This window comes from Tursiops truncatus, chromosome 20 (assembly GCF_011762595.2).
Source record: "Tursiops truncatus isolate mTurTru1 chromosome 20, mTurTru1.mat.Y, whole genome shotgun sequence".
Taxonomy (NCBI): domain Eukaryota; kingdom Metazoa; phylum Chordata; class Mammalia; order Artiodactyla; family Delphinidae; genus Tursiops; species Tursiops truncatus.
Genome location: NC_047053.1, coordinates 7,204,223 through 7,218,079, shown reverse-complemented (window position 1 = coordinate 7,218,079; position 13,857 = coordinate 7,204,223). Strand labels below are relative to the sequence as shown.

General features: G+C 41.9%; 2 protein-coding genes across 3 annotated transcripts in view; one reads left to right on the top strand and one right to left on the bottom strand.

Moving 5' to 3' along the window:
• STX8 (syntaxin 8) overlaps positions 1-10,497 on the bottom strand; it is a 240,353-nt gene extending 229,856 nt beyond the window's left edge. Inside the window, exons 1-2 of one of the 2 annotated variants that reach the window (XM_019944173.3) lie at positions 10,384-10,497; positions 3,406-3,505 (exon numbers count right to left, since the gene is read on the bottom strand). In XM_019944173.3, coding sequence (XP_019799732.1) covers positions 3,406-3,505; positions 10,384-10,400 — 117 coding nt within the window. In that variant the 5' untranslated portion in view covers positions 10,401-10,497. The remainder of the gene's footprint in view (positions 1-3,405; positions 3,506-10,383) is intronic. The other variant, XM_019944171.3, reaches the window with a different exon arrangement.
• Positions 10,498-11,194: 697 nt separating this feature from the next.
• CFAP52 (cilia and flagella associated protein 52) overlaps positions 11,195-13,857 on the top strand; it is a 33,698-nt gene continuing 31,035 nt past the window's right edge. The window contains exon 1 of the mRNA XM_019944174.3: positions 11,195-11,327. Coding sequence (XP_019799733.1) covers positions 11,249-11,327 — 79 coding nt within the window. The 5' untranslated portion in view covers positions 11,195-11,248. The remainder of the gene's footprint in view (positions 11,328-13,857) is intronic.

Here is a 13,857-nt window from a genome sequence, read left to right as displayed (position 1 = left end):
AAATCTAATAATAAAGCTAACAGTGTTAATTACTAAAAACAGACTACACATATGATTAACACAGCATGGGAGAAATTAATTAAAAACAAAACAAAAACAAAGAAAACTAAAAATCAGTCAGTGCTGCCTTAACTACAATATTATTTAACTTTGGTCTAGAAGTTCTAACCCACATGATAAGACAAGTTAAAGAAATACATAAGGGCTGGAAAGAAGGAAATGAAATTATCATTATTTGCAGACGGATAACAGTCTGTTTGGGAAAGTTAAGAGGATCACCTAAAAGATGACTAGAAACATAAAGAATTCAGGATGGTGATTAATCACAAAACGAAAAAATCGAGGGCATTCCTAAATTCAAGTAATAGGGAGAACTTTTAAAAATTATTTTAAAACATCATTAACAATATCAACAAAATCTAAAAAATATCTAGCACAGTGCCTGGTGTATAGTAACTGCAGGAAATACTGCTGATGGAATGAGTGAAAGGAAACACTCAATACAGCAAAAATGTAAATGCTCCCCAGTTTAGTCTATAAATATACTACACATCTACCCAAAATCCTATTTGGAGTCCTTTTATTGGAGAGGAGATGGTAACTGAGGCACAGCACAAAATTCTTTTTTTTTTTTTTTTTTGCGGTATGCGGGCCTCTCACTGTTGTGGCCTCTCCCGTTGCAGAGCACAGGCTCTGGACGCGCAGGCTCAGCGGCCATGGCTCCCGGGCCCAGCCGCTCCGCGGCATGTGGGATCTTCCCGGACCGGGGCACGAACCCGTGTCCCCTGCATCGGCAGGCGGACTCTCAACCACTGCGCCACCAGGGAAGCCCCCCAAAATTCTTTTTAATAAAGCTATGCAAAATTGCTCTAAAAGGAGGATAAATGAAGGGAAATATAGAAAGATCATGGATATGTGTAACTAAGGGGGCCTTAAACAACTAGATATTAAATCTTTACAAAAAACTACAAGAGTATGATGCTGGCAGTTACCAATGGCTTCATTAGTGCAACGGAACAGAAGGTCCAGAAACAGTGCAGTTGTGTAAGAACTTAGTGAATGAAATATGGACTATTTCATATTTGGGGGGGATTAATAATTTAGCAAATGGGAAAAAAATAGATGCCTACAATACACGAAATGAATTTCAAATATTATAAAGATTTATGTGTTTTAAAAAAAGATAAAAAAGAGGAAAATTTAGATTATTAGGCAAAGTACTTCTATAATCCCTGGGTGTGAAAGGCCTTTCTAAGCAGTATCTCCCCTTCTCCTATAAGAAAAGGCCATAAATAAAAAGAGTGATAATTTCAAATAAAATTTTTTAAAAGTGTATACATATATTTTAAAGTCATTTATAAAATCAAAATCCAAATTAATAGAAAAAATATTTGCACCAAATATGCCAGATCAAAGCTTAATCAAAGCTCAGTTAACATATATATAAGGAACACTTGGAAATTAAGAAATAATAAGCTAGGTTAAGGACATGTATGTAACAGGCAATTCATAAAGGAAGAAATACAAACATCCAATAAATACATGAAAAGATGTTCAATGGCATAAGTGATTTTAAGAATGCATATTGGGCTTCCCTGGTGGCGCACTGGTTGAGAGTCCGCCTGCCGATGTAGGGGACACGGGTTCGTGCCCCGGTCCGGGAAGATCCTGCATGCCGCGGAGCGGCTGGGCCCGTGAGCCATGGCCGCTGAGCCAGCGCGTCCGGAGCCTGTGCTCCGCAACGGGAGAGGCCACAACAGTGAGAGGCCCACTTACGGCAAAAAAAAAAAAAAAAAGAAAAAAAAAAGAAATATCAAATCACTATGCTGTATACCCAAAACTAATATAATATTGTAAGTCAATTATGCTTCAATTAAAAAAATGAAGACACTAAAATATTTTATCTCACTTATATAAGGTTGGCAAAAATTCAGAGAATTGACAGCGCCCTCTGCTGGCCAGACTGTGAAGCCAAAGGTGACAACTCCTGTGGAGGGGAATTTGGCAACAGGTAAAAAAAAAATCACATATGCCCTGGTTCTGAGAATTCACCCTTAAAAGAACCTCCACAAATACAAATACAAAAAGAAAAAAAATCACAAAGCTATTTATTGCAGCATTATTCATAACTGCAAAAGACTGGAAACACTCTAAATGCCCATTCTTAGGAGGCAGGTTAATGAACTAGAGTATACACAATAGAGGACTATAAGGCCCAAAGAAAAACTGAGAAGATCTCAGTGCATTAATATCTCTATCATATATTATCAAGTGAAAAGAGCAAGATACAAAAGAGTAACTTTTGTGTCAAAGGAACAGAAATGAGAATACACACACACACACACACACACACACACACACACCTGAATGCCTACTTCTGCAAGAAGTCACACAGGAAGAATAAATGAGAAATTAATTTTAAAAAAGGTTACCTCTAAGAAGCAGGTGAAGAAGGCATGGAAAAGAGTGGGATGGGGACAAGACTTTGAGTATACCTTTGTATATAATATTGACTTCTGAACTATGTAAATGTTCTACATATTAAAAATTGTATCAGCAAGGGTAGGGAAGAAAAGCAAACCCTGAAAATGAATATCAATAGATACAAAGGAGAGCATAAGACACAGAAAAAAAAGAAACAATTCTAATAGCTTTAGAACAGAATAACCTCAGTATCCTTAGGGGGATATTCTAAATTTAAAAAAAATAATAATAAAGACACAAACTCAAACTTTACTTATTGTCTGTAGTGGCCCTTGTGTAATGATTCTGAAACTACTTTCTGTAAACTCTAAGAGAGACCAAATGAGCAAAAACATATCAATGCTTCTGGAAACCTGGGTTCTCACTGCAGGAGAAGGAAGGAAAATACTAATTTAGAATGGGGAAGTTACAAAGAAACCTGTGAATGTTGGATTAGAATCAAAAGTATTGGCATGGACTCACGGTTTTCTAAAAACCATATATCCTCGCCAAATGCCACCATTGTTTTTTACAGCCCACAAGCGAAGGATGATTTTTTACATTTTTAAATGTAAAATGTAAAAAACCAAAAAAGTTTATTATCCTTTTGTCGAGAATGGGTACTCAAAGAGGTGAGAACTTGGCCTCTTGTCCTGCAAAGCCTGACAGATTTACCATCTGGGGGAAAGTGTGCCAACCTTGGAACTACACTATGAAATTGTTAGAAACTTTTTAAGGTAAAGTAGGAGAAATTATAGAGATGTCATGCTTCATTTAGTCCTAGTGATTAAATAACTATTAACTGATTGGTTGTAATGTCAATTCGACATGTGTAAGCATAAAGGCCATTATACACACACATACACACAGAGTCAGAAAGGGGAGGGTTTTCAGACGTCAGAGCTCAAACAAATCATTTGAAGTACTCATTCCTGGTCTTACCTTGGTTGTATTTTCACCATTTCTTTCATACTGATTTCGTTGTTGAATTTTCTCAGCAATCTCTTGTGCAATTTGGCAGGTAGAATCGTAGGTGGAGAACCTGCATCAAAGTCATAAAGGGAGAAAAATGTTGAAGGTTCTTTAAAGGCAATTTCTGCATAATCTAAGTTTCAGTTTGTAATTCTAGTCACAAATGCAAACAGGAAGGGAGGATGAAAATTGTAAAAGTAATGGCAACAGGGGTTGAATGGTACTTAGTACAGGCTGGGCTCAATTCTCAAAGCTTCCTTTGTAATAACTCACTTAATCCACACAAGAACACTGGGAGGTGGGTCACCATCCCCATCATACATGTGAGAAAATGAGGCACAAAGAGGTAGAGCGACTTGCCCTATGGGTACCACCAGCTGCAAACCAAGGCTGCCTGGCCCTGAGACTCTGCTCCTAGCCACTGTGCTATCTGACCGCTGATAAAGCATACAGATTCGTTCATTCACAAAACATTCAGCAAACATTTCTGGAGGGCCGCCTCTGTGCTGAGTACTGCTCCAGGCACTGGAGAATAGAGCAGGGAACAAAATGGACGAAGTCCCTGCTTTCAAGGAGTTTAGCGAAGGGAGAAAGGCATCAAACAAACCAAAACATAGTATGTCAAGTGTTGCTATGGGCTAAGAAGGAAAATAAAGCAGGATAAAGGGATGGAGAGTGGCAGGCCAAGTGAGCAGCTATTTGGGGAAGAGCTACACAGATCAGCAGGTAAGACGATGCTCTGGGGTCAAAGGACACACACCCACCTGACTCCTAAGCTTACCAGAATTCTCTCAAAGCAGGTCCTGAGCTTCTATTTGTTATTCAACAGTGTTGGGGGTTTTGAAGGATTCACAATCAATCCCCAATAGTCCCTTATTTTTTCCTTCGCTTACAGCCTTTTTATCTGTTTTACAGAAAATACTTAAGTGTGTACACACATTTCATCTCTCCTAAAGGCAGGGACTATGAATATACGATGAACCTATTTTCCAGGAGTGCCCAGTAAAAAATATTAAAATCTGCTGTTTAACCTAATGTTAAACACCAAGGCGGGAAAGCCACGGGGTGGGGTGGGGATGGTGGTGTGCTGAATTGGGCGATTGGGAATGACATGTGCACGCTGATGTGTATAAAATTGATGACTAATAACAACCTGCTGTATAAAAAAATAAATACAATTAAATTAAAAAATTAAAAAAAACTAATACTAAACTTTCTTTGGGTTATTTGTATGGAAATATGTTAATATAAATGTTTCAGACATTACATGAAATTCCTAAAAATCTTATATGTTCTGGTATAATGTTATAAGTCATAATTCTAGTTATTACTTTAAAATGTATATCTCAGAAATAACTAAATTTCCTTGTCAATTGCATTATTATGAACTTTCATCAAATCTTTAACCGTGGTCATTTTTAAGTCTTTTGTCATTTACAGACAGTTCTGGGTGTACTCTGATGCTTTTGCAAAAATGTTCCTATAAAAGGGTTTCATCTTCAAGGAATTCATGGAAAAGACTCTGACAAGTACAGGTTTCTGGTAACTGACTATACTGCTGAACTGAATGAATAAGCATTTTCAGAACTCTAATGGAAAACTGATGAATTCATAAAAGTGTTAACAAAAGATCAAGATGAAAAAAGAATTAATTACATGGGACTGAGTGAACTGATGAGGATGATTATAATTTTTGTGACTTTCTGTTTGAATAAAAAAAATGTTACGTAAATTTATGTAAAAAGAACTTAATGTAAAACAACGCCACTCTTCTCACTTATTTTCTCTTGTTTTGGAAAATATAGATATTTTCTGTTAAAAACATGATTTATACTGACATGTAATAGGTTGATTATTGTTATTATAAATGAATTAATAAATATTTTTAAGTTTCAAAAAAATATTAAAATCTGTTTAACCTAATGTTCCAATTTTTGTCTGAAAAAATAAGCAATCCATTTCTTAAAATCTCTGAATTCCCACATATCACTTGAACAATGAGGGGACCTGGCAAATGTCTTTGAATGAAGGAAAAATAAACAACCTCCAGTCGTTTCCCTTAGGAGTCTTACTACAGTAATTACAGCTACGGCTAACAACTGAGTATCTGATCTGGGCCAGGTCCTATGCTAAGAGCTGTACATTTTAAATTTAATAAGGATCCGATGAGGTAGTGTAACTGAGCAGAACCCTATGGGGCCTTCCTGGAACAGACCCCCATCCCCTTGTCCTCCTCCTGCCTCTCGTCTATAGAAAAGCTTTAGTCTCCTAGGGCTTCCCTGAGTTCCAAAGAGTAAATTTAATCAGAGAAGTGAGAAGCAGGAAAACAGTCAAGCAAAACAAAATAATAATAGTTTAGCCATTAAAGTCAAGGACCTTTGGTTACTCCTCAAGGGCTATAGATAATATTCTGAGCCGTGTCCTTTGAGCTGCTTTGCAGATACCGAAACCACCGCTGGGTGGGAGAAGTAACTGTATGCTGCCCAAAAGGCACGTAGACCCCAGACCAACGGGAAACAGAAAGTGACTCCCAATTACCCCTCCACCAACCAATCAGAAGAGTGTCCACGAGCTGATCACGACCCCACAACGCCCCTCCCTCACCCGTTTTTTTTTTTTTTTTTTTTTTTTGCGGTACGCGGGCCTCTCCCTGTTGTGGCCTCTCCCGTCGCGGAGCGCAGGCTCAGTGGCCATGGCTCACGGGCCCAGCCGCCCCACGGCATGTGCGATCTTCCCGGACTGGGGCACGAACCCGTGTCTCCCGCATCGGCAGGCAGACTCTCAACCACTGCGCCACCAGGGAAGCCCCCCCCACCCCGCCCTGTCTTTAAAAACCTTTCCCTGAAGGCCGTCAGGGAATTCAGATGTTTTAAGCACTAGCACTAGACTCCTTGCTTGGTGCTCTGCGATAAACGCTGCACTTTCCTTCACCCCAACATTGTATCAGTAGATTGGCTTTGCTGCATGCCGGCGAGTCAACCCAAGTTTGGTTCGCTAACAGTAGGATCCTTGGCAACTCACCGCTATAATCTAAAGTAGCATCATTCATATACATATATTCATGCATCCCAAAAGACAGCAGGTGATATAAGACAATACACAATTAAGAAAGTAGGAGGGGAGACTTCCCTGGTGGTCCAGTGGTTGAGAATCCGCCTTCCAACGCAGGGGATGCGGGTGCGACCCCTGGTCAGGAAATTAAGATCCCACATGCCGTGGGGAAGCTAAGCCCGTGGGCCAACAACTAAGACGTGAGGCAGCCAAAAGTAAATACATAAATATTAAAAAAAAAAAAAGAAAGAAAGAAAGAAAAAGAAAGTAGGAGGGAGGCTGATAAGAAAAACTGGGTCCTGGTCTCAGCTTTGCCACATTTTCCTCTTTTTCCCTGCATGTTGTCATCTATGAAAAGAGGTTCTGAGGTCTGGCTCTGTGGTCCCAGACCACACGTATGAAAATCAATAACAAGGTACAACACACCTCCTGCCAAACGCGGAGTATAAATGGCGAGTGCATATTTCCGGAGTTCGGAAATGAGAGAAATTACTGTTGGCCGAGACAGATCTGATAAGGCTGGGCCAAGAGGTTACACCTTGGGCTGAACCACAAGGTCAAAGCAGGCCTCTCACTCCCACAAGAGGGAGGAGCACATTCTAGACGAGGTGAGAGGCACAGGGAACAAGCAAAGATGAAAGGGAGGGTAGGAGCCTGGCACGGTCGGCTGAGTGGTGGTCCTGGGTAGGAGGGTAAAGTATAAAATGGTACTGATGAGTCGAAGCTAGTTTCTGCAGAGCCTTGAACAGCAGGACAAGCTTTGACTTTTAGCAGAGAATTTGAGAGGTGCAGAGGATACTTGTACACATAGAGTGAGGCCCGGAAGAGGTTACACGAAACGCTGATGCCCAGACCCCAGATGTCTTCCTTATAATCCTCACGCTTTCATTTGAGCTCTAAAGAGCATTTCGGAAGCTTTGCTACACAGTTGAATCACCAGAGAAGACCTAAAAAAAAAAAAAAAAAAATCCTGGCTCCTACCCCAGGCATCATTCTGATTGAATTGGCACGGGGTTTGACCTGGACGTGAGGAGTTGTAAAGTTCCCCAGGTGATTTCAATCTGTAGCAAAGCTTGCGAACCACTGGCCTAGCTGTAATGGGCAACCTCATGATGGCATCAAGCACACAGGTACCTAAAATACTAGTTTAGGAAAAGTAACCTGAACTCCACGTACATAAATCACTGGGGGGATGAGAGAAGAGTGGCTAGAGACCAGTAGAAGACTTCTCCAGCCATTCAACGCAGTAACCAGCCACCAATATTTACTCTCTGTAAGCCATAAGGCTATAAAGGATTGGGCTACGGCAGAAAAGAAAAGAAAAAAAAATACTGGAGATGAGTGAACAATCTGATAGGAAGAGTGAGGAAAAAGGAGATGATTAGAGTTTTAAGGCCCAAGAGGATGGTGATGCCATGACAGAGGCTGTGGAACTGGAACAGAGAGAAAAAAGTGGTAAAGCTGATTAACTTTAGCAAAGAACCCATTCAGAGACAGTCACCACCGGCTGTTTCTATTACACAGTGAGCTTACCACTGGCTTTGATATGCCATTAAGAGAGTAACAGCCATATTCCATTTCTAAACAGTAGAACGCTACTCAGGAGTAAAGCATCACTGAGCTATGCTATTTCAATAGCAGGAGAGCAAAGCTGTAGTCAAGTCTGTTTTATAGATTTTTCCAAGTCCTATTCCATACTCCTTTCTGCTCCCGTGAGCAGCAACCTACTTTGCAAGGAAGCTGACCTAGCACAGCACAGTCCCTCATTGTTTCACTTTCAACAAATGAGAAAGCTGCTGAGTCAAACTACTTGAGAGGAACAGGAGAACTTATCAGCGCTTTTTCAACATTAACTGTGGAAGAGGCCCAGGGTTCAGTGATAGCTTCTACCAACCTAAATGGATACCCTGGGGCCTCTACCTTATTGCTAAGCTTTATTTCCTACCTTATGTGTAAAATGAGGGAGTTAGCTTCCAGGAAGTGGAGGGCAACTTAGCCCTTGGACCCAGTAGTTCCACTTCTAGGGAGTGAGTCAAGGAAATCAGAGATGGAACAAAAGGGCAGTCTTTGTAATTAAAAAAAAATAAAACCCAAAAAATCCCTAACATTTTTTAAAGGGTACAAAGAGGGGAATGATTAAATCATAGTGCATCATGGTCATTCATATGATGCACTATTAAGCACCATTAAAATTGTGTCTTCAGGGCTTCCCTGGTGGCGCAGTGGTTGGGAGTCCGCCTGCCGATGCAGGGGACACGGGTTCGTGCCCCGGTCCGGGAAGATCCCACATGCTGCGGAGCGGCTGGGCCCATGAGCCATGGCCGCTGAGCCTGCGCGTCTGGAGCCTGTGCTCCGCAACGGGAGAGGCCACAACAGTGAGAGGCCCGTGTACTGCAAAAAAAAAAAAAAAAAAAAAAAAAAAAAAAATTGTGTTTTCAGTGAATATTTAATGATATGGAGGAATGTTCCCTGTTTTGTAAAATATACAGGGGTGTGTGTATATGTATACACACATATATATTATACAAAGTAATAAATTCATTTTAAAAATCAACAGTGCCAGGCTTCCCTGGTGGTGCAGTGGTTGAGAATCCGCCTGTCAATGCAGGAGACACGGGTTCGAGCCCTGGTCCGGGAAGATCCCACATGCCGCGGAGCAACTAAGCCCGTGCACCGCAACTACTGAGCCTGCGCTCTAGGGCCCACGAGCCACAACTACTGAAGCCCGTGCCTAGAGCCCGTGCTCTGCAACAAGAGAAGCCACCGCAGTGAGAAGCCCGCGAGTAGCCCCCGCTCGCCACAACCAGAGAAAAGCCCACGCGCAGCAAAAAAGACAGAGCGCAGCCAAAAATTAATTAATTAATTTAAAAAAAATCAACAGTGGCAATTATTCCAAATGATAAGAGTTAAAGATGGGGGTTTTTTCCTTTGCAAATTTTCAATATTTTCTAAATTTTCTATCGGGGTGTTAAAAATATGGTGGAAAAAAATTAGTGTTAAATCAATTAAGCCATTGGCCCAGATAATCTAGATCCCAGGTAGATTAACTCTGATTTTTCAAAGTTAATCTCTTAATATCCAGACTATCTGCAACTTAAACAATAAACTATGTTACAAGTACTAATATGACATATTCTCCAAAAGAACCGTGTTGAGCTATAGCATTTTTAATTAGTAAACAAAAAGCTCAAGTCCAATACACTATAGGAATAGGTTCCTCGTATCATAACTTGTGTCTTTCATCATTCAGTCAGTCCTTGGGACTTCACTGTTGAATAAAAGGCCCTTATCACCTATTGTTTTACTGCAGAAGTTGCTGCCATAGGAAGTCTTCGTGGTACTAAAATACCTTATCAACGGCATAATTTCCCTCCCAGATTCCTCTAAGTTTTTTGAAGGGCCCACAAGATCTAGATGCTAGCGCCAACTGGTTACTAACTCGCTGATGACCATGAATTCTGAACCTCGGTTTCTCCACCTGGGAAATAAGAAGGTTCACCAGATACACTGGCGTTCCACAAAAAGGTCACTCCGACTTCACTTTCGCAGGAGTCCAGGGAAGCCTGCATCAGCCATCTCCACAAGCACGATGGGCGGGAATCCGGGAGATGCGGCCAAGAAGGGCTAAAGGAATGCTCAGAGATTCGGCACTGGAACTCAGCTCCTCAGGGGTCCGCCGGGTCTCCCGCCCCGGCCAGCCCTGTCCAGACCGAGGGTGTCGGGATGCGGCAGAGCCCAGCCCCTCAAACCCCGTCCCCGGCAGCAGGGGAAGGGGCCTTGCTCCCCTCCCCTCATCCCGAAAGGCCTCCAGCCCTAATGCCTAGCGACCGCCCGCTCCCCAGCAGCACGGCCTCCCCCGGGACGGTCCGCGTGCAGCCTCCCTCTCCCCGGGCTCACCAGGGGTCCGGGGCCATGGTGCAGTCTCCACCCACTCCTCGGACACTTCCTGCTCGCAACAGCTGACTACGGCGGCCCGCGCGGCTCACACCCCGCGGCTCGACCCGTGCGCGACGGGAACCTGAAGTTTGCACAGTGAATATACGTACCCCAAGGCCTCCAAACTGTGATGAAGAAAGGAAAGCGCTCCCCCGGGGAACTGTAGGTTGGAGCAATCGGGTCCCACTAAGAGATGCGAACAGTTGGGTGCAATAAAAATAAAATTGTTTTTGAACAAAATCTAAGCATTTTTCCCAGGTAGGTGGGAGCCCCTCAAGACCTCTAGCAGTTACTTAACATTTTATCCTGCTTAAAACAAAAACAAACAAACAAACAAAAAATGGATTGTGGTGATAGTTGCACAACTATATAAATTTACTAAAGCCCACTTTAAGTAAATTCTCTATATAATTTATACCTCAGTATAGTTAAAAAAAACCCTTTTTGTCCTGCTTCAAACAAGGGACCCAAAGAAGTATCAATTATATATTGTCTTATAGCAGCCTTCCCATCAGAGGCAATTCTTCAATTCTTAAATGCCATTAGGTGCTTGATTATATAGTTACCCCAAAGGTCACACACTCTTTACATGGGACAGGAGGGAATTAGTTCTGTGCATTTAGTGCCCCTTAAATTTCCAGAGAAATACTAGAAGGTAGAAAGAACGGCTCTTTCCGTTTGCAAGAGAGCAAAAGGACTCGAACTCCTTCGGCTGGGTTTCAGCGCAGGCGTTGATCTGGCGCGCATGCGCAAGTCCGTTACCACAACGACCGGAAGACGCTGCACCTCTGGAGGCTGAGAGTAACGTGAGCGGAGTCTCCGGGTGATGGAGACCCAAACTTCGCCCAAGGATGAGGTGGCTGAGGTGGCCGAGCTGGAGCTTGAGGCCGTGATCGGATTCAATGGTGAGACCCAGAGCACGTCTGGGTTGGGCGGTTTAGGAACCCCAGGGACACGTAGTGCAAACAGGGAGAGTGAGACCCCAGGTAGCACCTGCAAGGCAGCTTGGGACGCTGGCATGAGCGAAGCACTGGGGACCCAGAGACCTCCTCCTCCCCAAAAGTCTTAGAGAGTCACATTCTCACTCCAAGCCTCAAAGGACGGGATGGGTTTTGCCTAAAAGGAACGAAATGCCTCCTCCTCCTTAAGGATAAGTAAGTGTGACTTGAAAGCCTTCTCCCACTAGTCAGCTCTCCCCTGGCTCTAAGCCCCACACAACCCGCAATACTGCCTGCCCCTCGGTAACCACCTACAGAATCCGTGTAGGCCCCTGGGACCACCTTCTGATGTACTAATGAGAAGGGGCTGGGGGGGGGAGGAGGGATTCTAATGGTGAGGATTTCGGTGCACGACAGAAGGCGAAGAGGACGCCAGGGGGAGCTGGAGAGGAGAGATGCTTTGGTCAGAGGAGGCCTGGTTGTTCCGCCTAAATCTGACTTATGACCCCCTCCTATTTGCAACATGAAGGGGGGAAATGCTGTTTGGTTTTCTGAGAAGGATGAAAACAAGCAATGGGTTGCATTTTTTAAAAAGCAAACTTTTTATGGCTGAATAATATTCCATTGTATATATGTGCCACATCTTCTTTATCCATTCATCTGTCGATGGACTATGACTCAGCCATAAAAAGAAACGAAATTGAATTATTTGTACTGAGGTGGATGGACCTAGAGTCTGTCATACAGAGTGAGGTAAGTCAGAAAGAGAGAAACAAATACCGTATGCTAACGCACATATATGTAATCTAAAAAAAAAATGGTACTGATGAACCTAGTGGCAGGGCAGGAATAAAGAAGTAGACATAGAGAATGGATTTGAGGACACAGTGGGGAGCGGAAGCTGGGGCAAAGTGAGAGTAGCATTGACATATATACACTACCAAATGTAAAATAGTTAGCTAGTGGGAGGCAGCAGCATAGCACAGGGAGATCAGCTCGGTGCTTTGCAATGACTTAGAGTCATGGGATAGAGGCTCAAGAGGGAGGGGATATATGTATGCATACGGCTGATTGACTTCGTTGTACCACAGAAACTAACACAGTATTGTGAAGCAATAAAGATCTATTTTTTTAAAAAAAGCAAACTTTTAAAAAAGTGCATTGTGATGCCTGAAATCTTTAAAATTGTGGTAATGTGGACACAGAACAATCAATGGCTAAAGTGTTAGCACATTCTAGGACTTGGCTCTTGAGTCTTCGTTTTAGGTTAACAGTCTCTGATAGAAAGTGGGCATTTAGTGCATCCAGATACTGGCCCTCTTTAGAGCTGATCACCAGGTCATTGGTAAAGGATGTGGATGACCTGCTATGAGGGCAAAGGGTCACAATGGTGACCAGCAGAGAGCCCTGCTACTGAATTTGTGCTGTTTTGTGGCACTCAAAGACCAAATATATGGTCAATTATACCTCAGTGTCTCCCATGGCAATTATCTCGGCCTTTCAAAATTGAATAAAATTAATTGAATTGTTTCTACCTTCTTGATTTTGTGACAATTTATATTTTTTCAGAGTCAAATATGCATTTATCTAGAACTACTCTATGCCAAATAGTATGCTGTGCGCTGAGAATACAGTGTAATACAGGGGTAAATCCATGGCCATACTTAAGAACAAGAATTTAGAAAATTGGAAAAATACAGCGAAACGGAAAAAAAATCAGCCATCATTGCATTTCCTAAAGATATCACTGTTAAACTTTTGGTATGATCCTTTGAAATATACATTGACATATAAATTTTTTCCACAAAAGTGGTCTCATGCTGATATATTCTCTTATAATCAGATTTTTTTCCACCTAGGATGCCATGCAAATCTTTCCTTAGCAGTAAATATACTCTATGCCATAATTTTAATATAATATTCTGTTACATAGATATGCCCCAATTTATTTAACCAATGTCCTGTTTTTAAAAATTTAGTATAACTTACATTTTTTTGCATTTATTTTTAAATGCTACAAAGAACATCTGCATAGCTAAATCTTTTAACTCTTTAACTTTTTCCTTGGCATAAATTCTGAGTACATCTTAAAGATTTTTGATGTATCCTCCAAATGCCATACAAAATGTATACCAAAAAGACATATATGCGAATGGTTATAGTAGCATTATTTCAAATAGCTAAAAACTACAACCAAAATGTCCATCAAAAGTAGAAAGGACTAATAAATTGGTATATTCATAGAATGGATTACTCTGAAGCAATGAAAAAGAATGAACTACATACAGAGGGCAGAAAAATCTGTCCGCGGTTGGCAGAACTCACGGATGCCGAGGGCCGACTGTAGTACACACATCTATGTAAGGAACTCGCGCATCCGCGTGTTTTGGTATCCGCGGGGGTCCTGGAGCCAATCCTTCACCGATGCAGAGGGACCACTGTAGTGCTACACGCAACAATGTGGATAGATTTCACAAACATAATGTTGAATGAAAAA